The 24,946-nt window shown below is 50.1% G+C and overlaps 1 protein-coding gene across 3 annotated transcripts; it reads left to right on the top strand.

Annotated features, from left to right (window-relative positions):
• The first annotated feature begins 337 nt into the window (after positions 1 to 337).
• Znf346 (zinc finger protein 346) lies at positions 338 to 17,515 on the top strand. 3 transcript variants are annotated; one of them, XM_070036503.1, is made up of 7 exons: positions 338 to 619; positions 4,855 to 4,958; positions 5,945 to 6,037; positions 8,117 to 8,261; positions 14,054 to 14,287; positions 15,098 to 15,195; positions 17,326 to 17,414. In XM_070036503.1, exons 1-6 carry the CDS (start codon positions 445 to 447, stop codon positions 15,193 to 15,195), a joined length of 849 nt encoding a protein of 282 aa, XP_069892604.1. In that variant the 5' UTR covers positions 338 to 444; the 3' UTR covers positions 17,326 to 17,414. The 3 variants fall into 3 exon arrangements, with proteins under 3 accessions (XP_069892604.1, XP_069892602.1, XP_069892603.1); XM_070036501.1 differs by having other exon boundaries at positions 343 to 619; positions 15,098 to 15,191; positions 17,326 to 17,515; XM_070036502.1 differs by having other exon boundaries at positions 345 to 619; positions 14,102 to 14,287; positions 15,098 to 15,191; positions 17,326 to 17,515.
• The last annotated feature ends 7,431 nt before the right edge of the window (positions 17,516 to 24,946 follow it).

Genomic DNA, 24,946 nt, shown 5'->3' with positions numbered 1-24,946 from the left:
CCCCCCAGCGCTACCCACTGCGAGCAATAATCCAGATGCGATTGCAGAACCATCAACACTCGTCGCGAACCCCTGGAGCGCAACCGTTTCTAGATTCTGGCCCTCAAGTGTCTCTGCCCATGAAATGGCAATTTCGGCGACCGGTTTCGAGGTCCGCGGCCCACGGACCAGGTCCCGAACCCGAGGCCGCCAGGCCCAACACCGCCGCGCGCGCCGGCCTCCCTCGCCGGGACCCGGGCGGGCAGCGCCCCAAACCTCGCGAGATTTGCCTGCGCGGCCAAGCCCCGCCTCCTTTCTCTCGCGATACCAAGGCGCATGCGCAGCCTCCCCCCCTGGTCCCCTTTCCTCCCCTCCCCCTCCCTCCCCGCCCGCCGCCGCCGCCGCCGCCGCCGAGGCGCGCTGGGGGCAGGGGGCGGAGGGGTGAGGGGCGGGGGGGTGGGAAAGATGGAGTTCGCCGCGCCGGGCTCGACGGCGGCTGCGGGCTGCGGGGCGGCCGGGCCGTACCACGGCTCGGAGGAACGCGAGGGCCGGGGGCCGGACGGGGCGCGCTCCGACCGCGAGAGGGCGCGCCGCCTGTGGGAAGCCGAGTCCAGCGCGCCGCCGGTGGGGAGGGAGGAAGGTGAGTCGGGGTCGCGCGCGCGCACGCGCGGGCCGCGGGGGGGGGGGGGCTATCATCCGGGACCCTCGCGGAGCAGGAAGGGAAGCCGGGGGCCCACCACGGCCCCGGACACACCCCCGGGCCGCTCCCCGCACGGGCCGCCCGGGCGCGGGGCCGCTCACGCGCGCACCCCCGGGCCGCCTGAGGTTAATTTGTTCTCTTTTCTTCCTCCAACGACCAAACTGCAGCTTCTTCCAAACTCCAGGACTGGCTCTGAGCCTCCTGCAGATTCCCCGTCCCTTCCTGCCCCCATCTGCTCGCCTCCCCTCCCTCTCTCCAGGCCTACACTTCTGAAAGATCTAGAAGCCATCTCCATCCCCCCCCCACCCCCCATCCCATGTTCCCTCCTGGCCCCCTGGCTGGCCTCCTCAATTTTCCAAGATGAGGGCCAGGTGGCCGAGAAACTGGCCTCGAGGTGTAGTTTGGCTCCAGCTTTGTTTGATTTTCTGGGGTCTTGTTTGTGCCCTTCCTGGGGCTTGACCTCAAGGCCTGGGCCCCGTCCGTTAGGTGTTTTGGGGGAGCAGGGGGTTGTTTAAGGCTGATGCTCCACTTCCAGCTTTTTGCTAGTTGATGGGACTAGCCTGGGCTTGACGGCCAGGGCTGGCTTCGAACCTTGATCTTCTGATCTCAGCCTCCTAAGTAGAATGACAGGGGAGAAGCCACTAGCTCCCACCCCTGCTCTGTATCTTACGCTTCAGGCAGACTTGTAGAGAACAAGTGTCATCCAGATCGGGTAGGGAATCACTTCTGGGCTGCAGCTTCCTGGCTTTGCTCGGAATGTGAACTGGGACACTAAGAAAACATGGGAGGCAAAAAGACGACTTTGGTAAGAGCTGGCCTGATCTGGTTGTGTAGCCCTTTTCAGGGCTCTTTCCTGAGCTAGCTAATGCAGATGTACAGGAACTAACTATATCTGGGCTCTTTTGCTAATCCTGTTAAATATCTAACTGCAGGGAAATCAGATTTCTCTAGTGGTTTCTTTGCTGAGCATACTAATCTTAGAAAGGTGAGAGAGGGAGGGGGGAGAGGGAAAAGGAGAGAGGATCACCCTGGTTAAAATTGAATTATGTCCATATCCAAGAAAGAAAGACAATTTAGATATATACTTCTCCAATCTAACAGTAAGTCTAGCCTGACTCTTAAATGAATATGTATATTGATTCTGAGCCCCTCTTCTGTCTTTAAATTTGTTTGGTGCAAAGTTGCCTCCTTCCACCTCATTTCTTTTTCATTAGTTTGACCTTCACTTATGGCTGCTCTGTTCATAGGAACTGCTGGGCATCAGAGCTAACGATGAGGAAGATGCTCCCTTTGCCCTGCGGCTAATTGCAGCCCAGCCCAAAAATAGTTCCAGTATAACGTAAGGGATGCCGTGACTGAAGGATGTCTTAAGAATGGCTCCAATGGCTCACACCTGTCATCCTAGCTACTCAGGAGGCTGAAGTCTGAGAATCAGGGTTCGAAGGCAGCCTGGGGAAGAAAAGTCCCCAAGAGGCTCTTCTCTCCAAATAATCACTCACAAACTGAAATGCGGCTGTGGCTCAAAGTGTTAGAGAGCTCACCTTCAATAAAAAGAGCTCAGAGACAGTGCCAAGGCCCTGAGTTCAAGCCCCACAGCCAACCCAAAAAGAATCGAGGTTGCTGGGCACCTATAATCATAACTACCCAGGAAGCTGTATTCTAAGGGCTCACGGTTCAAAGCCATCCCAGACAGGAAAGTCTATGAAACGCTGTGATCTCCAAGTAACCACCCGAAAGTCAGAACTTGAGTTGTGGTTCAAATGAGAAAGTGAACAGCTTTATGGGAAAAAGTTAAGGGACTGTGCCTAAGCCCTGAGGTCAGGCTCTAGCATGCGTGCATGTGCATATGTGTGCGTGCACACACACACAGACATGAAGTATGGAGAGGTCTTTTATTTTTTAATTTTTTATTGTGAAAATACCGTACAGAGGGGTTACAATTGCATGGGCCAGGAAATGAGTATATTTCTTATTGAGCATTGTTGCTCCTCCTTTGTTTCCCCTTCCCATCCTGGAGAGGTCTTATAGTAGCTTCTGTTTCTCGGATTTGACCTGTGATTTGACCTGTGTATGAGATTTTATTTTCTACCTTAATAGTACTGGAATTGGGCCTATTTCAGGAGTCAAAGACAAAAAGGCCAAATAGTTTAACACAAGACAGACATTCTTACTCCTCTAGTTACTTAGACATCTCAAGGATCAAAGGAGCTGGGGAGAAGCTGCAAGTGAAATGTGCTGAGACTTGAGGGAAGTTTATCTTTATCAGAAAAGCACAGTCACAAATCAGCAACATAAGCTTCCACCTTAGAAACTAGAAAGATCAAATGGAAATAAGGCAGACTGAGAAAGATAAAACACCTCATGCTTTCTCTCATAGGAGTCTTGACCTTTAAAAAAAAGAAGATGAATGTAAAAAAAGAAAGGACCAATGGGAGGGACTAACAAAGGGAGGAAGGCAAAGGGGAGAATGGGTAAATAAGATAGTAGTTTATTTGCATGTATGAAAACAATCATAAAACCCATTTTAAAAAAAAAAACAAATAGAGAAGGGTAAGGGGGAAAAAAATAGAGGGGATGGCCAGGCACCAGTAGCTCATGCTTGTAATTCTAGCTACTCAAGAGGCTAAGATTTGCCAGGCGCTGGTGGCTCATGCCTGTCATCCTAGCTATTCAGGAAGCTGAGATCTGAGGATCTCGGTTCAAAGCCAGCCCGGGTAGGAAAGACCGTGAGACTCCTATCTCCAATAAACCACCAGGAAACCAGAAGTGGCGCTGTAGCTCAAAAGTGGTAGAGCGCTCACCTTGAGCTGAAGAGCTGAGGGACAGCACTCAGGCCCAGAGTTCAAGCCCCACGACTGACAAAAAAAAAAGGGGGAATGATTTTGATTGAGGCATATGTGCGTATGTAATTATGGAATACCAATGAACTGCCTTTGTACAATTAAAATGTGCTAATTAAAACAAAAAAATTAGGGGCTGGGAAGGTGGCTCAGTGGTAGAGCACTTGCCTTGCATGCTCGAGGCCCTGGGTTCGATTCCTCAGCACCACATAAGAAAAAAAGCCAAGCCGGGCGCTGGTGGCTCACGCCTGTAATCCTAGCTACTCAGGAGACTGAGATCTGAGGATCGAGGTTCAAAGCCAGCCCAGGCAGGAAAGACTGTGAGACTCCTATCTCCAATAAACCACCAGAAAACCGGAAGTGGCGCTGTAGCTCAAGTGGTAGAGCGCTCGCCTTGAGCTGAAGAGCTGAGGGACAGCGCCCAGGCCCTGAGTTCAAGCCCCATAACCAACAACAATGAAAAAAACAGGGTCGCACCAGTGGCTCCCATCGGTAATCCTAGCTACTCAGAAGACAGATTTGAGGATGGAGTTTCAAAGCTAGCCTGGGCAGAAAAGCCTGTGAGGCTCATCTCCAATCAACAAATAAAAAGCTAAAAATGAGGTGTGGTTTAAGTGGTAGAGCACTAGCCTTGAGCAACAGAGCTCAGGACCTGCATTCATTCTCCAGTATTAGCACAATCCTCTCAGATTCAGGTAGCTTCACTGTTGACAGCTATAAAATACCTTTGTGTGGGGCTGGGAAGGTGGCTCCGTGGTAGAGCGCTTGCCTTGCATGCCTGAGGCCCTGGGTTCAATTCCTCAGCACCACATAAGCAAAAAGAAAAAAGCCAGAAGTGGCACTGTGGCTCAAGTGGTAGAACACTAGCCTTGAGCTGAAGAGCTGAGGGACAGTACCTAGGCCCAGAGTTTAGGCCCCACGACCAGATCCCCCCCCCCAAAAAAAAAATAAATAAATAAAATGCCTTTGTGTGGTGGCGGGGCATGCGTGTGCCAGTCCTGGGGCTTGAACTTGGGGCCTAGGCGCTAATCTTGAGCTGCTTTTGTTCAAGGTTAGCAATTGAGCCACAGCTCCACTTCTGGCTCTGACTGAGCATTTTGTTACAGATAAGAGTTTCACGGCCTTTCCTGCCCAGACTGGCTTTGAACCACGATCCTCAAAGCTCAGCCTCCTGAGTTGCTAGGATTACAGGTGTGAGCCACTGGCACCTGGTTTAAAAATACCTTTTCTAGTGTGTTCAAAGGTTTTGTTCTGTTACTCAGTACCTGCCTTTGAAGTAAGACCGCACTGCTGAGGTTTCTGTTGCCAACTCTGGTGTTCTCTTCTGCCCTCTAGTGGAGCACATGATCCAGAAGAACCAGTGTCTCTTCACCAACACACAGTGTAAGGTCTGCTGCGCCATGCTGATCTCCGAGTCCCAGAAGCTGGCACACTACCAGGTATGCCTTGCTGCCTTCGGCACTGCTGTACCGCTCAGACCCCGTACCAGCCTGCACTGCTCCCTGGTTTGCACGGTGACACCAGCAGACCCTGCCTTCATGCATGTTGGCTTGTGCCTTGAACACAGTTGGCTTAATCTCTCTCCCATCTCCCATCCAAATCAGAATCATCACTATGCGTATCTCCGCTCACAGCTCGGTACACAAGGACGTATGAGCTTTAGTTTTAAATAGACCTCGGTTTGAATCACAACTCTGCTATTCCTTGTGGGCAGGAAACGTCACCATCTTCAGACTCGGTTTGCTCACATATAAGGAGAGAATGGTTTTCTCGTCAGTGGTTGTGAAGATTCAGTTTAGTAACATGTAAAGCACCTTGCAGAGTAGAAACTCAGTACTGTGCTTTCTCCTTTACCTTTTCCTCCTCAGAAGTTTTTGTGAGGATGAATCTAGTGTTTAGGGTTTGGATTTTTGTTTTTGTTTTTTGTCAGTTGTGGGTCTTAAACTCTGGGCCTGGGAGCTGTCTTTCAGCTCTTCAACTCAAGGCGAGCGAGCGCTCTACCGAGTGAGCCACAGCGCCACTTCCAGTTTTCTGAGCGGTTTATTGGAGATAAGAGTCTCAAAGACTTTCCTGTCCAGGCTGGCTTTGAACCACGATCCTCAGATCTCAGCCTCCTGAGTAGCTAGGATTACAGGCATGAACCACCGGCGCCCAGCTGAATCTAGTGTTTTTAAGAGCTGAAGTAAGCTCATGGTAGAGCACTTGCCTGAAATACCTAAGGCCCTGGGTTCGATCCTTAACACCAGAAAGGGGAAAAAAAAAAAATCTAGCATTTTTGAGTGCATTTGGGGGCTAAGGGTGTAGCTCAAGTGATAGAGCACTTGCCTAGCAAACACCAAACCAAACCTTGATTCAACCTAGTACCACAAAGAAGAAGAAGAAATGGCATTTGGCTATCTTTGATCTTTTTCCTGGGTTCTTGCAGAGCAAAAAACATGCCAACAAAGTGAAGAGATACCTAGCAATCCATGGAATGGAGACATTAAAAGGGGAAACGAAGAGGCTAGACTCAGATCAGGTAATACAGCGGCCATGTTGAGACCGCTCGCTTCCTGATGAACCCGGCACACAGGTTGGTGTGGCGAGAGAGCGTGGGCGCCCAGTCAGACTGCAGCTCCTGCTGAGCCTTGGTTTCTTCCTCGGTAAAAATGAGGATGCTAATGCTAGCTCCCTTTTCAGGGCTTTTGCTTGCTAAAAATGAGAGGTTTACACGAAAGCACCTGACAGAGCCTGACACTTGGTTGGGACTCTAGTAAATGATGCATTGTTAGACATTACCACCCAGTGGTTTGTTGGAACTGGATGAGGAGCTGTCCAAGAGAAAGTAGGAGAAGCCTGGCTGCCTCCTTCTTGAGAGCCCTGGAAAAAAAGAACTTTCAGCACCCGAATATTTTGACTAGGCAAAGAAAGCAAATGCCCCCTCTCATGGAGAGATAATCGCAGTAAATATATGTCCCTTTGGTTCGGAATTGCTGTAAGAATTATGTTGGAACAAGCCTCAGTCCCTTGGTCGTACGATATAATGTGGGAAGTGTTACCTACCATTGGATGAGATCAGGCTCCACACTGTACTGGGGTGGATGACCTTAACCTGTCAGAACTTCACTCAAGAAGTGGAGGCTAATTAGGTGGCTGAGATCTGAGGATCACTGTTCAGAGCCAGCCTAGGCAAGAAAGTCTATGAGACAATTGCCAATTAACTACCAAAAAATCCAGGAGTAGAGCAGTGGCTCAGGTGATAGAATCCTAGCCTTAAGTGAAAAAGCTAAGGGACAGCACCCAGTCTCTGAGTTCAGGCCCCAGTACAGGCATTAGAGATAGATGGACAGACAGACAGACAGACAGACAGACATGATTCCTACCTCTCAAGGTATTGTGAAGTAAAATTCTAGTTCCCAGTCCATGCTCTATAAATAAGAGTGTACTCCACAAGCTGTTGGTTCCTTTTGTACTGTTGCACAGAAGGGCTGTTCCTGTCCCTTTTAGAAGTTTACTGGACTCATCCCTTGCTACTCTTAGTATGACGTAGCAATCAGGGACACAGAAGCAACTCTGCAGTACTCTGAAGTCACCTCACCTTCTTGTACATTAGTTCCTTCAGTTCTTGGGGTGGCTAAGTAGCTCCACTCAGATCACAGCACCAGCCACCTACTAAGAACCGCCAGGCCCAGAATGTCAAAAGCGCCCAAGCTAGCCAGGTGCCACTGGTGCATACCTGTAATCCCAGCTACTCAGGAGACTGAGATCTGAAGACTGCAGTTTGAAGCCAGTTTTGAAAAACCAAAAAACCTTCAGTGTCTACCGCATGGCCAGTTCCAGAGGGCGGGAGGGCTGGGAAACAGATGAGCTAAACAGTGCACATCCAAACCTGCACTGGAGCTCCCAGCCCGCACTGCGAGACACTGTTTATAGTAACAGTAGGTATGCCTGAGGTCTCCTAGTAACCCTGGGAGGAGCGCCAGATTAACTCTTCCCAGAATACATAAAGGGGCTTGATAATTCTTTGCTGAATTAATTTTTTTTTTTAAATAAGAGTTTCCCAGCTAGGTGCTGGTGGCTCCCGCCTGTCATCCTAGCTACTCAGGAGGCTGAGATCTGAGGATCCTAGCTCGAAGCCAGCCAGGGCAGGAAAGTCCTGAGACTCTCATCTCCAATGAACCACCAGAAAACTAGAAGTAGAGCTGTGGCTTAAAGTGGTAGAACACTAACTCTGAGGGGGGCAAAGCTCAGGGACAGCACCTAGGCCCTGAGTTCAAAGCCCCATGACCAACAGAAAAAGAAAAAAAAAAGTTTCCCAAATGAACAGATCATAGTTAACTGGGCCTTCAAAAATTAAGTGGACATAATGCTAGGCAGGAAAGGAAGGCAGAACCTTCTAGAATGAACCAAGAAAAGCAAGGAAGATGATAGGTAGTAGGGGGAGTATGAAGTAGATCGTAGCAGAAAGTAGCTAGAGAAAAATCCAGAAAGGTAGGTTGGGGGTTATAACATGTACAGGGGTTTCAGATGCCCATTAGCCTCTGGGCAGCGGGGGAATCATTGGAGACTTTCCGGCCAGCCGTGGCATGACCAGACCTGTGTTCTCTCTCCCAACCAGAAGAGCAGCAGAAGCAAAGACAAGAACCAGTGCTGTCCCATCTGTAACATGACCTTTTCCTCCCCTGTTGTGGCCCAGTCGCACTACCTGGGGAAGACCCACGCAAAGAACTTAAAGCTGAAGCAGCAATCCACTAAGGTGGAAGGTACTGGTTTTCCTGAGTAGTGCTCTATTGGGACCCCTCCTGTCCTCAGGGCTGCCCTGCCATAGCTCCCCAAGATGTCACTGGGGCCACACATGTGGAGAGGTAGAGCCCGTTACAAGTATCTTGAGTAGGCTGGGCACCGGTGGCTTGTGCCTGGAACCCTAGCTACTCAGGAGGCTGAGATCTGAGGATCAAAGCCAGCCCAGGCAGGGAAATCCAGGAGACTCTTAGCTCCAGTTAACCACCAGAAAACCGGAAGTGGAGCTGTGGCTCAAGGGAGAGAGCTACAGCCTTGAGTGAAAAAGGCTGAGGGACAGCGCCCAGGCCCCAAGTTCAAGCCCCTGGGCCAGCACCTTGGAAATGTGGCCTCAATGTTGTCCCCACCCCCCCCAATCCCTTCAGTTCTTCTCACTAGAAGCTTCTGCCCTTGAGCTCTTATCCCAACCAGTAATTAGAACACAGGAATGCCAGAGTCCTCCCGCCTCCGTTCGCTGTGGGCATCCGTTCTCCCTCTCCTGCCTCGTGTTTCCCTCCCGCCAGCCACCTGCTCTTATTAGTGTGTGTTCCAAGTTGAAAGCGAAATCCCTGTCCTTTGCCCAGGCTCAGGTTATGTCCTGCTCGCTTTAATCCTCAAAAAGCTGCCTGTTCTCAAGACAGGGACTTGACTTTCAAAGCAGAATTACTTGAGTGGCGCTTGGAGTGCCCAGCCAGCTGCTTGCAGCTGCCCCGAGTTCACGCTCGGTGCGGTGGCTGCTTTATCTCCCCACCGCCGAGCCCAGCCCTCGCTTTCATCCCCCTCACTCCTGCCTTGCTGGGGTTGTTAACCTCCGCTCACCACAATTAGTCAAGACTGCAGGTTCTTTGATCTTCAGTTCCCTTTTTTAATTTTTTTTTTTCCCTTGGTGATTTTTTTTTTTTTTTTTTGCTTCTCCATTTTAGACCAAGAAGTAGACTACACAGTTTGTAGTCCTTCTGATCCTTCTGTTTTACCGTATTTCAAAAACAAGACAGCTCTATTTTAGAAGACTTTGAAGATAGGGTAGAAAATCTATTCATAATTACATCCTCACTTAGCACACCCAAATGTAGTTATTCATGCTCTGAAACAATCACACAGAGACTTTGAAGTCACTGTGGACCAGACTTCAGTCCTGATCCTGTTATTTACCATTTGTATGACTTTCGTGACTGAGTTTCCTGTAAAATGTTCATTTTAATTTTACTGTTAATCTGTAGATGTGAGGCTACCATAATTATTAAACACCCGGGGCATAATAGATACTCACTAAATGGCAGGCATTATTATTGCCATTATTTATTGTGATTATTCACATTACTGTCACCATTAAATTAGCCAGTGGAGTTCCCTCAAATGGCAATCGTTGACCACCACCTACAGCACATCTATCAGTCTTGCTTATGATCAAGTCATCGTTAACTTAGACGAGTACTGAATGACTTTGTTTCAAGTCAGCATTGGTACCAACCCCGTACCATAATGTTTAAGTAGAAAGCCAAGGGAAATTAGCTTAAGAATTGGACTTTGGTAGGCCTTAGGCTTGTCTTTCCACAACTGAGGAAATTCTCGAACATATCCGATCCTAAAACTTGCATACTAAACAGAGTATTCTCCATAATCGCTTTCAACCTTTGCTACATACAACTATGTGTTTATATATTTACAATAGCTGTTTTCATGGTGCACTCAGAACCCCTCACCCTGCTTTTGCTTTTAGTTACTTGGATATTTCATGGCATGAAATGCCATGCCATGTTATTTCACAATCTTATAACTGTTCCTGAAATTCAACATGTCTAATTGAAAGTAATGTAGCATGTTATAGAAAATAAAGAGAAGAGCTGGGTGCTGGTGGCTTACGCCTGTAATCCCAGCTCCTCAAAAGGCTGAGATCTGAGGACTGAAGTTCATAGACACCCTGAGCAAAAAAGTCTGTGAGACTCTTACCTCTAATTAACCACCAATAAACCAGAAGTGGTGCTGTGGCTCAAAGTAGTAGAGCACTAGCACTATATAAATAGATGGAAAGAAAAACTATCATAATTTTGTGATTCTAAGAGATCCATGAAAAATTGTTCCTCCTATAATCTTTTGTTATGTTTATGCATGTATATCTGTTTGTTTGTTCTACATATCTCTAAGTTGACGCCGTGTGTGTGTGTGTGTGTGTGTGTGTGTGTGTGTGTGTACATATAAATGTAGGATGTTAAATACTGTTTTTATAAAATAATACATTCATCATGAATAATTACACTTCAGCGTATAAAAAAGAAAGCAAAATACCACCCAGATCCTACCATCAAGAGAAGTACTGTTAGTCAGGTACCAGTGGCTCACACCTAGCTACTCAGGAAGCTGAGATCTGAGGATCACAGTTGAGAGCCAGCCCAGGCAGGAAAGTCCATGAGACTCATATCTACAATTAACCATAAAAAGCCAGAAAGGGAGTTGTGGCTCAAGTAGTAGAGCACTATAGCCTTGAGCACAAAAGCTCAGGGACAGCTCCTAGGCCCTGAGTTCAAGCCTGAAGACTGGCAAAAAAAAAAAAGAGAGAGAGAAAGAGAAGCATCGTTAATAGGGGGATGACATTTCAATATGCCAGGACATATGTACATATATATGTGTGTATATGTATAGATAGATAGATATAGATATAGATGTATGGATTGCAGGGTCTATTAACTGTGGCATGGCCATATTATATATACTGTTACCTGTTACATATTTTTTATTTAATATGACACATTTACCCATGTTAGTGAAAACTTTTTTTTTTTTTTTTTTTTTTTTTTTGTCGGTCGTGGGGCTTGAACTCTGGGCCTGAGCGCTGTCCCTCAGCTCTTCAGCTCAAGGCGAGCACTCTACCACTTGAGCTACAGCGCCACTTCCGGTTTTCTGGTGGTTTATTGGAGATAGGAGTCTCACGGTCTCTCCTGCCCGGGCTGGCTTTGAACCGCGATCCTCAGATCTCAGCCTCCTGAGTAGCTAGGATTACAGGCGTGAGCCACCAGCGCCCGGCGAGTGAAAACTTTTGTAAACAGGTTTAGTGACTACATGTATCATGCTACATGTAAGCATTCCTCTAGTGTTGAACCTTTCAGTCCTCCCCTTTTCTTTTTTTTTTTTCTTTTTTTTTTTTTTTTTGGGTCCGGTCGTGGGGCCTGAACTCTGGGCCTGGGCGCTGTCCCTCAGCTCTTCAGCTCAAGGCTAGCGCTCTACCACTTGAGCCACAGCGCCACTTCTGGCTTTTTTTTTTCTTTTTGCTTATGTGGTGCTGAGGAATCGAACCCAGGGCCTCGAGCATGCAAGGCAAGCGCTCTACCACTGAACCACCTTCCCAGCCCCGTCCCCTTTTCTTGTAGGTCACATCCCTAGAACATTCTTTCCATATTTCAGGGTATTTCTTGAGAGAAAAACAACAGTTCTGATTTTTTTTGTGGATGTCCACTCCAGCTTCCCTTAACCATTCACCTCTGGTGCTTTCCTTCGGTATGTCTTAAAGAATGGCCTTAGCTGGACTCACTCCTGTGATCCCAGCACACTAAGGCAGTGTGTGTGTGTGTGTGTGTGTGTGTGTGTGTGTGTGTGTGTGTGTGTGTGTGTGTGTGTGTGTGTGTGTGTGTGTGTGTGTGTGTGTGTGTGTGTGTGTGTATGTATATGTATGTATATGTATATGTATATGTATGTATATCTATACATACACATCATTATTTATCTCTCTGATGTCAAAAATCTGCCTTCAGGTCAAGTGCTGTAGCTCATGCCTATAATCCTAGCTACTCAAGACTTACCTCCAGATAACCCCAGAAGTGAAGGTGTGGCTCAAGTGGTAGAGCAGCAGCCTTGAGCAAAAGAGCTAAGGGACAACTCTCCAGGCCCTGAGTTCAAGCCCCGATACCAGCATTTTTTTTTGTTTGTTTGTTCCGGTCGTGTGGCCTGAACTCTGGGCCTGGGCGCTGTCCCTCAGCTCTTCAGCTCAAGGCTAGCACTCTACCACTTGAGTCACAGTGCCACTTCCGGCTTTTTACTTATGTGGTGCTGAGGAATCGAACCCAGGGCCTCGAGCATGCAAGGCAAGTGCTCTACCACTGAGCCACCTTCCCAGCCCACCAGCATTTTTTTTAATGTAGAAAAAAAATGGTAAAATACCTTTTATTCTTTATGCCTTTGATCTTTTTTCCATGTTTTTTAATGAAATTGAGGATATAAGAAACAACTTGCTTTATACTTGCTTTTTTCCCCCCCCTTTTATACGTTACGAACTAAATATTTTCTTGTAGGATATTCTACCCCATGTACTTTACTTTTTTGAAACTGGATGAAGCGAAGATCAATGGCCAGGGACATTAAGATTTCTGTAAAGGAAAAACTGCGGGGAAAGCAAGCAGGTTCCAGCCAGTGAGTTCCAGCTAGCTGGCGAAACCCTCAAAATGTCCCCAGTGGAAGTAGTCTATAGGCGACAGAATATCTAAGCCATCCCATCTCTCTGGGAGTGCTTTGGAGCCCCTCCCCTCCTCCACCACCCAGGGGGGCTCCAGGTCCCTCATTTCTATTAGTGTGGCTGTATTCACACCGTACCAGCCACATGGACTCCTTTACAAGTCGTGTAAATCCATGTAAGATGGAAGCGGCAGCAACATTCAGCATTGGGATCTGCACTTGCCCAGACTAGGCTCTGGTCAGCTGACTCCCTGGAGTAGTCAGGTGCCCTCCGAAGGTGAATGCATGCGCTGTAGCCTTCCTGTCTGCTCCCCGCTGTTATTGAGCAAGTCATTGTACCTGTCTGGCCCTTGATTTTTCTCTGTCATATGCCAAAGCGATAACATACCTCATAGGAGTAGTTCTAAAGACCAGAGCAGGGTAAATGTATGTACAAAGTGTGTCCCTGGGCTGGGACACACTGGCTCAGTGGTAGAGCGCTTGCCTAGCATGCATGAAGCCCCGGGTTCGATTCCTTACTACCACATAAACAAGCTGGAAGTGGTGCTGTGGCTCAAGTGGTAGAGTGCTAGCTTTGAGCAAAAGCAGCTCAGGGACAGTGCCCAGGCCCTGAGTTCAAGCTCCAAGACTGGCCCAAACAAATGTGTCCCTATAAATGGAATCTTTGCTCTTCCTCACTCTGCCTGCGATGTAGCCTAACAGGCACATCCAATATGGCTGCCTGACCCTGCGTCTACACTAGTGCATCGGTCCCTGCTCTGTAACTGGGGCACTCTGCAGTCAGGAATATGATTCCCAACCTTGGGGCTGGGAAGGTGGCTCTGTGGTAGAGCGCTTGCCTTGCATGCATGAGGCCCTGGGTTCGATTCCTCAGCACCACATAAGCAGAAAAGGCAGGAAGTGGCACTGTGGCTCAAGTGGTAGAGCACTCACCTTGACCTGAAGAGCTGAGGGACAACGCCCAGGCCCAGAGCTCAAGCCCCACTGAATTTGAACTTTCAGGACAATCCTAAGGGTTGAAAAGACCACGGCCATGCATGCCTGGTCTGTTAGGCAACTCCATGGCAGAAATCAGAGCTGTGTCCAGGGAACCAGGAAAGCAGGATCCCCACCTAGAGTAGCCAACGCTGTTGAACGAGTTAGCTGCTCTCTGGATTCCCCCCACCCCCTCTGTCCACTTTCCCCACTCACGCATCATATGGTGTGACCGACAGTAGCAGGGCTGCATCTGTCTGTGTGATGAAGTAGCCATCCTGCTGTGTTGCTCTTCAGTGTACTCAAAAGCCCGGTGCCTTCTGGGTCTTCATTGTTTGTTTGAACTCTCTCGCCACAGCTCTGTCGAAACACCTTATAAATCCTTTCCTTGTGGCCTCCACCTTAGCCTTGCACCAGAGTAGAGAGATGATAGACCCAGACAAATTCTGCAGCCTCTGCCACGCGACCTTCAACGACCCCGCCATGGCTCAGCAACACTATGTGGGCAAGAAACACAGGAAGCAGGAGACCAAGCTCAAACTCATGGCACACTACGGGCGGCTGGCAGACCCTGCCGTCACCGACTTAACAGGTGAGGGAGCCCACACCCAGATTTGGAACTGCAAGGGTCGGGGAGAGTACTCCTTGGACCAGCCCAAGTGCATGCTTCTCCTTGGATCTTCTAAAGTAGGATTTGCAGGAAGTGATGCTGTGGCTTCAAAGTAGGTGGCTCAGTGGTAGAGCGCTTGCCTCGCATGCGTGAGGCCCTGGGTTCGATTCCTCAGCACCACTTAAGCAGAAAAAGCTGGAAGTGGCACTGTGGCTCAAGTGGTAGAGCGCTCGCCTGGAGCTGAAGAGCTGAGGGACAGCGCCCAGGCCCAGAGTTCAAGCCCCACAAGCAACAAAACTAGTAAAGTAGGATTTCACGAGCTCAGATGCCCAGAGAGACCAGGCAGGGAACTTCAATAAGCGAAAGCCGAGAAGGATTGCACACTTGGTTTGGGGTCCAGAAAAGCTGTCAGGGGAGGGAGAGGATCAGCCAGGTTCTGTGCAGACAGAGCCAGCACGCCAGGCTCTTGTCCTGGCTCCACTCACAGCCCAGCCATTTGGAAAAGGGCCACCTGGTCATCAGGACAGCCCTGGAGTGAGCCAGGCTGTCTTTGAGCCCCAAAAGGATAGATCGATTGATTTTCCTGACAGGTGTGTGCATGAATTACTGCTATGACAGGCCGGGCAGGTGGTTCACTGGGCCTGGGGGACAAATACAGACCCAGAATTCCAGAGCATGGAGGCGTCTGGGGTTCTAGGCAGCCACCTCTGCCCCCCACCCCTCACCCCCCAAGTTCTCAGGCCTAGAAAGCAGCCGCCTGATGATGTCCTCTCCGGATTTGATGTGTTTCAGCCGGGAAAGGCTACCCCTGCAAGACGTGTAAGATAGTCCTGAACTCCATCGAGCAGTACCAGGCTCACGTCAGCGGCTTCAAACACAAGAACCAGTGAGTAAGCAGCCTTTGAAAAGGCGGCAGGAGCTTGGGGCTTCTGAGACAGAACAAAGCCGGGGGAGTTGCCCGTTTAAGAGGAATGCTGTGGCCTCTCTCAGTCAGCAGCTGAATCCGTTAGCAGGAAAAGTGTCTCCTCTCTTTTTCCTCTTTGGACCTGCTGGGCCAAAGGTTTTAGTAGAGAAGCTTGGATGGTTTCCTTTGTGGCTTTCCTGGTCCCTAGCAGTTTGACTCCAGAAAGCTGTTCCTTCCCCTGCCTCTCCCCCCAGCCCCATCTCACCTCCAGCTGGACAAGAGCTCCCCCTACAGGCCACAAACCAGATCAGGCCATATTCTTCCACTTGCTGATCCACCGCTGGGGAGAATGCCCCCCCCCCCAGGAGTCACCAGTCCCTCCCCCTCACTGTGGTGTTCTGATGGAGGAAGCAGCCAGGTGGAGGGCCAGGTGAGCAGGAAGTCACATGCCAGGCAGATTCGCTGGGGTTATGTTTGCAACAGCGCTGGCGGATGTTACTCATTGAGCCAAGCGAAGGAAAGATGGTGAAAATACAGCGCATTGGAGTAAAAAATATCTTTGGCTCTGTCTACCCTGCCTGGGTTTGCTCCTCCCACACTGTCTGATCTTCTTCCTTCCTTGGAGGTATCTTTAGTTTCCAGAGCACTGGGGGCTGATTTTAAGTACAAATTTTAGATAAGCCCCAGCAGCCCAACCTGGCGCTCGCACAGTATTTTGGCACAATTCCCTTGCAACTTGGCTGGAGACAGTTTCGGTAGAAACCTAGAGCCAGCCAGAGTCCTGCCCGCAAACTACTCAGACTTGAAAATGCGGCTGTTAGTCCTGTGTGGTAGTGCACCCCTGTAATCTCCACACTGACGAGGCTGAGAGAGGATCAGGAGTTTGAGGACAGCTATATAACAAGACCCTGACTCAAGTGACCAGTGACTTCTTTGAGTCTGTACTTGTGCAAGATTAAAGCCCCAACCTGAGCTGATGGCTCGCATTTGTAATCCTAGCTACTCAGGAAGCTTAAGCTTGAAGGACTGAGGTTCAAAACTAGCCCGAGGGCTGGGAAGGTGGCTCAGGGGTAGAGTACTTGCCTTGCATGCATGAGGCCCTGCGTTCGATTCCTCAGCACCACATAAGCAGAAAAAAGCCGGAAGTTGGCTCTGTGGCTCAAGTTGTAGAGTGCTGACCTTGAGCTGAGTAGCTGAGGGACAGTGCCCAGGCCCAGAGTTCAAGCCCCATGACCAACACCCCCTCCCACCCCCCCCAAAAAAAGCAGGGTCCTCCAGTTACCTAGATTTAGAGCAAGAATTCCTACCCATTTGATTCCCAGCCCCATTCATTTCCTCTGCCTCCACCAAATGGAACTCACTGGCTGCACCTTCCAGGCTGCACAAGAGCCAGAGGGTTTATGAAGCTGCCAGAGCCAGCAGGTTGCCTGTAAAGATCAATGTTCATTCTGTAGCCAGGATTTACTCAGCAGCAACAGGCCCTGTCTGGGGAGCTGAGGCTGCAGCAGGACCCCAGAGCAACATTACCCTGGGTCCTCCCTTCAAAAGTAAGAGCTCCAGGGGCTGGAAAAGTGGCTTTGTGGTAGAGTGTTTGCCTAGCATGCATGAAGCCCTGGGTCCGATTCCTCAGTGCCACATATACAGAAAAGGCCGGAAGTGGCGCTGTGGCTCAAGCGGTAGGTTGCTAGCCCTGAGTACAACGAGGCTCAGTGACAGTGCCCAGGCTCTGAGTTCAAGCCCCAGGACTGACAAAAATAATCATCATCATCCAGTGGATGACTTGCCTTCAGTAAGAAATGGGGTGATGTGTCTCTCATCCTAGCTACTCAGGAGGCTGAAATCTGAAAACCGGAAGTGGCGCTGTGGCTTAAGTGGTAGAGCGCTGGCCTTGAGCTGAAGAGCTGAGGGACAACGCCCAGGCCCAGAGTTCAAGCCCCACAACTGACCAAAACAAAAAACAGAAAAACAAAAATGGGGTGATGGAGGATGAGCACCTAGCGCCATGTCAGGTGCAGAAAGCATCTTGCTTCTTGTTCTAGCTTGCTAGGAGGCCGACATTACTGAGGCAGGCTGCCATTGCAGGCCCGTGCTGAACCTGTGCTGTCTCCAATTACAGATCGCCAAAAACAGCCACATTGCCCTTGGGCCAGATTCCAGCACAGAAGCAACACACCTCAAAGGACTCCCAAGACACCCTGGAAGCCTAGAGGTGTTCCTACCCAGCCTCGGCCTGCCCCCTCCCGTGGGACCACCGGGAGCCAACTTCCTGCCACTGTGGCAGGCCCTGGAAAAAGAGCAGGCAGAGCGCAAGGCAGAGCCGGGTGGCAGGGAGCTTCTGATGGGTCCACTCCTGGGTTTGGGCCCAGGAGGTCACAACAGTAAGGGCCCGGGTGTGGAGAGGAAGGGCTGGGGACGGCGTGGAGGCCGTCCTTCCCCTGCCCCTCTAAGCCACGTGTCTTGGGCTCCCTCCCCCCCAACACCTGTCTTTCCTTCCAGGCTGCTTTGGGGCCAGCCCCAGCAGCTTCAGAGCTGTCCCCACGCACCAGGCCTGGCCTGTGCAGCCTTGAGGTTTGGTGGGGCCGGCAGCAGCCGAGGAGAAGGGCTGTCACGCGTGTTCTTGGGGCTGGCGTGCATCCACCTGCCCGCCAACACACACCGGCCTTCCTGAGCCTTGCCTGGTGCAGGTTTCTGCCCCTAATAGCGGCTTCACCCCTGCGGCCTGTCCCTACAGTCCCTATGGTGCTAAGATCTGCAGCAGCCAGGGGGCCGGGGGGGGGGGGGGGGAGGAGACAAGTTGGGGAATAAGCGGGAGCCTCTGCCTGGAAGGTCACAGGGGGCTCCCACGAAGACCCTGCCCTCCTCCTCCACAAGGGCCCAAACCCAGGCTCCCCTCCTGCCACATGCCCGCTGGCCCAAGGGTTACCTGCTACCTGTCCACCCTCCTGGGCAGCAGCCTACCGGCCAGCTGCTGGGGTTGCTCCTCCACCCCACCAGCAGCCCCAGTGTCAGGGAGCCCCAGGAAGCCTGGGAGCTTGGGGTAGCCTCCCGCTTCCGCAGAGAGGAAGCGTGTTCCCCCACCCCAAACCCCAGGTTTCTCTGATCACCTCTGTGTTACGGCCTGGAACTTGGCTGAACATGGCGGGTTTTTCCCCCCTGTGGCTTTAGAACGGGAATTGCAGGAAATGCTGTGTGCGAGGTCTCTCCATTGGGTTAAAGAAGCCCCACCGCTGCGGTGGCCGCCTCCACCCGTTGCCTGTCCCCTCCCAGGCCTGTGAGCCACCTGTGTGCGTGCATGGGTGTGTGTGTGTGTGTGCACGCCCGTGCATGCACACTCAGGCTCTGTTTCCTGGTCAATGAATGGTCCAAATAAAGAATCTTCCGCAAGCCGGCCTGCAGCGCTGCAGCCCTGGAGCTTGGGACCCTGCACTGTGGGATCTGATTTATCTTTCATACCGCTCAGCCGCTCCTCCAGGGCTTAATGTAGGAGATACACGTGGACCTGGGAGGGGTCTGTGTGTGTTTGAGGCATTCTGCTTGTGAGACAGGAAGCCAAGACAAGGACAGTGCCCCAAGGCCCTCCCTGCTTCCCTCCCCACAAGGGCTTTTTCTGCCTAGTCACCCACGGGACATAATCAGAGACCTGGTGGTTCTTGGAAGAGTCTTTTTCATGACCCAGAAGTAACAGGGAGCCAGGTGCTGATGGTTTACACCTGTCATCCTGGCTACTCAGGAGGCTGAGGTCTGAGGATCACAGTTCAAAGCCAGCCTGGGCAGAAAAGTCCATGAGACTCCTATCTCCAGTTAGCCACCAGAAATGGAGCTGCGGTTCAAAGTGGTAGAGCCCTAGTCTGGAGCAAAAAAGCCTCAAGAACAGCACCCAGACCCTGAGTTCAAGCCCTACAACCAACCAAAGTAAAAGCTCAGAGAGAGTCCCCAGGCCCTGGAGTCCAAGCCCCAGGACTGAAGCACACATGCACACACACACAGAATGGAAGTGGAGCTGTTGCTCAAGCAACAAGAATCTTGAGCCAAAAAGTTATACAAGAGGGGCTGGGAAGGTGGCTCAGTGGTAGAGTACTTGCCTTGCATGCATGAGGCCCTGGGTTCGATTCCCCAGCACCACATAAGCAAAAAGAAAAAAAGCCAGAAGTGGCGCTGTGGCTCAAGTGGTAGAGCGCTGGCCTTGAGCTGAAGAGCTGAGGGACAGCGCCCAGGCCCAGAGTTCAGGCCCCACGACTGACAAATAAAAAAGTTAAACAAGAGCTCAAGGCCCTGAGTTCAAGCTCCAGTACCAGCACACACACAAAAGGCAGGAAAAGAGGACCTCAGGAGCCCTTCGTCCAACCCTTGCTGTCGATGGTTCTAGAACATGACTCCACTCAGCCCAAATATGAGGTCTCAGCTTGCCAACCAGTGTGCCAGAGTCCTGGCATGATGGGGCTGTGCTGAGTAACCAGGCAGAGACAGGAGGGGAGAGAATCAATGCAGTGAAGCTGGCCTGACCCTGGACTCAGCCCTGGGAGAAGGAAGGAATGGAACTGGAATCCTGCTTTCAGCCCAGAAGGGAACTGCAAAAGGAGGGAACTAGTCACTTCCCTGTACACAGTCACGCAGCAGCCATGAGGTACGAGGTTAGGGGTCCCCGGTGGTAATGTGAACATTGCTGACAGCCTTGCGACCTAGAGCCTTTATTCTTTTTTTTCCTTTTTTTTTTTTTTTTTGTGCCAGGCCTAGGTCTTGATCTTAGGGCCTAGGCACTGCCCCTGAGGTTTTCTTTTTTTAACTTAAGGCTAGGGCTCTTACCACTTGTGCCACAGCTCTACTTCTGGCTTTTTGTGGCTAATTGGAGATAAGAGTGTCAGTGACTTTGCTGCTCTGGTCAGGCTTTGAACCGTGATCTTCAGATCTCAGCCTCCTGAGTAGCTAGGATGGCAGGCGTGAGCCACCGGCACCCAGTAGTTTGAAGTCCTTTATTGTTGAAAATGAAGCTGGAAGGGACCCCAGTTTCTTTCCAAAAGTGGATTAAAGAAGAAAGTCCTTCCAGGAACTGTTCCCACCCAGACCCACCAGTGCAGGGACTAGTATCAAAAATGGGGGTGAGAGGGACTTTCCAGATCCTGGCACGGTGGCTCACGCCTGTCATCCTAGCTACTCAGGAGGCTGAGATTTGAGGATCGCAGTTCAAAGCCAGCCCAGGCAGGAAAGTCTTCAGTTAACTACCAAAAATCTGTAAGGGAAACTGTGGCTCAAGAGGTAGAGTGTTAACCTTAATGGGATAAAGCTCAGGGACAGCACCCAGGCCCTGAGTTCAAGCTCTAGTTACTACAATGTACACACACGTGCGTGCACACACACATGGAAAAACAGGCATCCAGCTCGCTGTTCACCCTGGGAGCAAAGCGCAATCCCTCTGGTGGCCACTAGGTGGAGACCCCACTTCGTTGCCAGGCAAAATGGAGCAGCCTCAGGATCTCCCTATTTCCTATTGGATAAATGCCCAAAGCAATAGGGGAACTTAGTTCCTAAGGCCCTGCATTTGATACTTCACTTGGCCCTCCAGGCAACAGCGAAGGGCCTGATTTCACGGGAGAAACCTGGGGCAAAGTCTTAACCGGCTTTACAGAGTCCGGGAGCCTCACAGAGATTTGACCCCAAACTCAGAATTCTTGGCATCCTCTGCTGATTAAGGAAAAGTCTGTCAGAACCGTCCTGGCGGGCTGTACATTCAGTTGGCCTGTCAGCAAGCTCTATGCCGTTCCTTTTAATCTTTTCCTTTGAGGGACACAGACATTTTCTCTCCCTTCTTAAGCCCAACCAGCCCTTGGGAAAGATGGGTCTTATTTTCTGGTTGCACAGAGCAAGCTGTAGTACTTACCTGGGAAATTAGGGCCCTCCGTTTGGAGAGCTGGTTACTTGCATTTGAACTTGATGCTTCAAACTCTCGCTTGGTTTTCTTTCAATCCAGGCTGGTGCTGTACCATTTGAGTCACACCTCCACTTCCTATGTTGTGTTGGTTGACTGGCAAGAAGAGTCTCAGGGATTTTTCTGTCCTGGCTGGCTTCAAACCATGATCCTCAGATCTCAGTCTCCTGAGCAGTTAGATCCACAGGCATGAACCACTGGTGCTTGGGAACCTCTGTGTGTGTGCGCGCGTGCGTGCACATGCATACATGCTCACGCACAAGTGTTGGTTCTGGGGCTTGAACTCAGGCCTGCGTGCTGAGCTTTTGTGCTCAAGGTGAGCACTCTACTATTTGAGCCACAGCTCCACTTCCAGCTTTGTTTTTTTTCTGGTTATTTACTGGAGATAAGAATTTCTAGGACTTTCCTGCCTGAGCTGGCTTTAAACGGTGATCCTCAGATCTCAGCCTCCTGAGTAGCCAGGATTACAAACATGAACCTTTGTGCCCAGCTTTTATGTTGTTGGTGGTGGTGGTCCTGGGGCCTGAACTCTGGGCCTGGGTGCTGTCTCTCAGCTTTTCAGCCTAAGGCTAGCTCTCTACCAGGTGAGCCACAGCATCACTTCTGGCTTTTTCTGCTTATGTGGTGCAAAGGAATCGAACCCAGGGCCTCATGCATGCAAGGCAAGCACTCTCCCACTGAGCCACCTTCCCAGCCCACCAGCTTTTTTTTTTTCCCCATTACTACCCAGGGACTCCAGCATAGTTGGCAAAGTATCCACCACTGAGCCACATACCCAGCCACATACCACAGACCTAGAAAAGACCTCTCCTAGTTAGGAAGGTCAAAGGAGCAGGTTGCAGCAGGTTACCAGTGGCTCACGCCTGTCATCCTAGCTACTCAGACTGAGATCTGAGGATCAAGGATCAAAGCCAGCCCGGGCAGGAAAGTCCATGAGACTCTTATCTCCAATGAACCACCAGAAAACTGGAAGTGGCACTGTGGCTCAAGTGGTAGAGCCCTTGCCTTTAATAATGAGCTCCGGTGAAGCACTGCATCTGTCTGGAAAGGACCTTCCATTCCTCAGCCCTCAGAGTCCAGCCTGGCCATAGGGCTGGCTTTGATCAGAGAAGGCAAAGACATGACACTGTGAGACTTCCAAGGCCAGAGCTGAAGAGTATTGGCAGTGGACTGGGAAGGTGGCTCAGTGGTAGAGTGCTTGCCTTGCATGCATGAGGCCCTGGGTTCGATTCCTCAGCACCACATAAGCAGAAAAAGCCAGAAGTGGCGCTGTGGCTCAAGTGGTAGAGTGCTAGCCTTGAGCTGAAAAGCTGAAGGACAGCGCCCAGGCCCAGAGTTCAGACCCCATGACTGGCAAAAAAAAAAAAAAAAGAGTCTTGGCAGTGGCTCACATCTGTCATCCTAGCTATTCAAGAAGCTGAAATCTGAGAATTGCAGTTCAAAGCCAGCCAAGGTAGAACATTTTCTGAAACTCTTTTTTTTTTTTTTTTTTTTTTTTTTGTGAACATACTGTACAGAGGGGTTACAATTACATGGGCAGGATAATGCGTACATTTCTTACCAAGCATTGCAGCCTCCTCTTTTGTTTACCCTTCACATCCCTTCCCAGCCTCCCCCCTCTGAAACTCTTATCTCCACTTAACCAGCCAAAAGCAAAACAAAATAGAAATGGAGCTGAGGCTTAAGTTGTAGAAACCTAGCCTTGAGCACAAAAACTAAGGGACCAGCCAGGCGCTGGTGGCTTACACATGTCATCCTAGCTACTCAGGAGGCTGAGATCTGAGGATCACGGTTCAGAGCCAGCCCAGGCAGGAAAGGCTGTCAGCCTCTTTTCTCCAATGAAGCACCAGAAAACCAGAAGTGGTACTGTGGCTCAAGTGGTAGAGCGCTTACCTTGAAGAGCTGAGGGACAGCGCCCAGGGCCAGAGTTTAAGATCCACTGCTGACCACACACACACACACACACACACACACATACACACACACACACACACACACACACACACACACGTGTGTGTGTAGAGAATAAGATTTTAAATACTAGTTGGGTGCTGATGACTCAGGCCTATAGTCCTAGCTATAACTAGGCACCAATGGCTCACGCCTATCTATCATCCTAGCTACTCAGGAGGCTGAGATCTGAGGATCATGGTTCAAAGCCAGCTAGGGCAGGAATGTCAGTGAGACTCTTATCTCCCATAAACCACTAGAAAACTGGAAGTGGCACTGTGGCTCAAGGGGTAGAGCGCTCACCTTGAGCTGAAGAGCTCAGGGACAGCGCCCAGGCCCAGAGTTCAAGCCCCACAACCAAAAAAAAAAAAAAAATGGAAGCAGTGCTGTGACTCGATAGAGCACTAGACTTGAGCACAAAGAGGCTCAGGGACAGCACCCTGGCCCTGAGTTCAAGTCCCACAACTGACAAAACAAAAACAAAAACGTTGAAATACTAAGTTTAGGGATGATTTACTATTATACAGTCAGTAAAGGCTCACAGAACCAGAGGTTATTCTGTCTTCTTATCTGTTCCTTCACTTCCTAAAATAGGCTTTTCCTTGAAGAACCCCATCCTGAGCTCTCCTCAATCTTCCTAGAACCATAAAGAAGGTTTTGCTGCATAGGAAGGTCTGGAATCCAGACCTTTGGTTCTTTTCTTTCTTTTCTTCTTTTCCTCTACCACGTGAGTCATACCCATGAGCCTGATTTTTTTTGTCTTCAGTGGTCTTGGTAATGATGGTCATCTTGGGACTTGAACTTAGGGCCTAAGTGCTATCCCTGAGCTATTTTGCACAAGTCTAGTGCTCTACCACTTTGACCCACAGCTCTACTTCTGACTTTGTGGTGATTACTTGGAGATAAGGTTCTCATAGATCTTCCGGCCCAGGCTGGCTTTGAACTTAGATCTACAGATCTCAGCTTTCTGAGTAGCTAGGATGACAAGAATGAGCCACCAGCGCCTGGCTTCTCACTAACTTTTTAACCTGGGCTAGACTCAAACTATGATTCTTCCAATCTCTACTTCCCAAGAAAATTGGGATTACAGGAATGCACCATCACACCTGACAATCTTCAAGATATTCTTTACTTCAAGATATCAATATTGGGCTGGGCACCGGTGGCTCACGCCTGTCATCCTAACTACTCAGGAGGCTGAGATCTGAGGATCAAGGTTCAAAACCAACCCAGGCAGGAAAGTCCTTGAGACTCTTATCTCCAAATAACCACCAGAAAACCAGAAGTGGTGCTGTAGCTCAAGTGGTAGAGCACTAGCCTTGAGCTGAAGAGCTGAGAGACAGCACCCAGGCCCAGAGTTAAAGTCCATGACTGACAAAAAAAAAAAAAAAAAAAAAAAAATATATATATATATATATATATATATATATATATATATATATATTGGGGCTGGGAAGGTGGCTCAGTGGTAGAGTGCTTGCCTAGTATGCATGAAGCCCTGGGTTCAATTCCTCAGTACCACAGACCCAGAAAAAGCTGAAGTAACACTGTAGCTCAAGTGGTGGAATGCTAACCTTGAACAAAAGAAGTTCAGGGACAGGCCTTCAGTTCAAGCCCCAGGTCTGGTCCCTCCCAAAAAAAGATACCAATATGGGGGGAGGAGGGAGTACATGTGCTTGTACCAATACTAGGGCATTAATTCAGCACCTGGGTGCTGTCCCTTAGCTCTTCACTCCAGGCTGGCACTCTACCACTTGAACCACAGCTCCATGTCTGGCGCTTTGGTGGTTAAGTAGTCTCATGGTCTTTTCCGTTCAAGCTAGCTTTGAACTGGGTCCCTCAGCTTTCAGCCTCCTGAGTAAGA

The sequence above is a fragment of the Dipodomys merriami genome, unplaced genomic scaffold (assembly GCF_024711535.1).
Source record: "Dipodomys merriami isolate MVZ:Mamm:240054 unplaced genomic scaffold, mDipMer1.0.p SCAF_271, whole genome shotgun sequence".
NCBI classification, from domain to species: domain Eukaryota; kingdom Metazoa; phylum Chordata; class Mammalia; order Rodentia; family Heteromyidae; genus Dipodomys; species Dipodomys merriami.
Note: the sequence above shows the minus strand (reverse complement) of the source record. Positions and strands in the feature narration are given on the sequence as shown.

What these genes read in the sequence shown, in the direction of transcription:
- Znf346 (XM_070036501.1), top strand. Translation starts at nt 445, where the DNA reads ATGGAGTTCGCCGCGCCGGGCTCGACGGCGGCTGCGGGCTGCGGGGCG. An exon ending in AGAGGCTAGACTCAGATCAG is followed by an intron (nt 6,038 to 8,116) that starts GTAATACAGCGG and finishes TCTCCCAACCAG; the next exon opens with AAGAGCAGCAGAAGCAAAGA. An exon ending in GGCTTCAAACACAAGAACCA is followed by an intron (nt 15,192 to 17,325) that starts GTGAGTAAGCAG and finishes CTCCAATTACAG; the next exon opens with ATCGCCAAAAACAGCCACAT.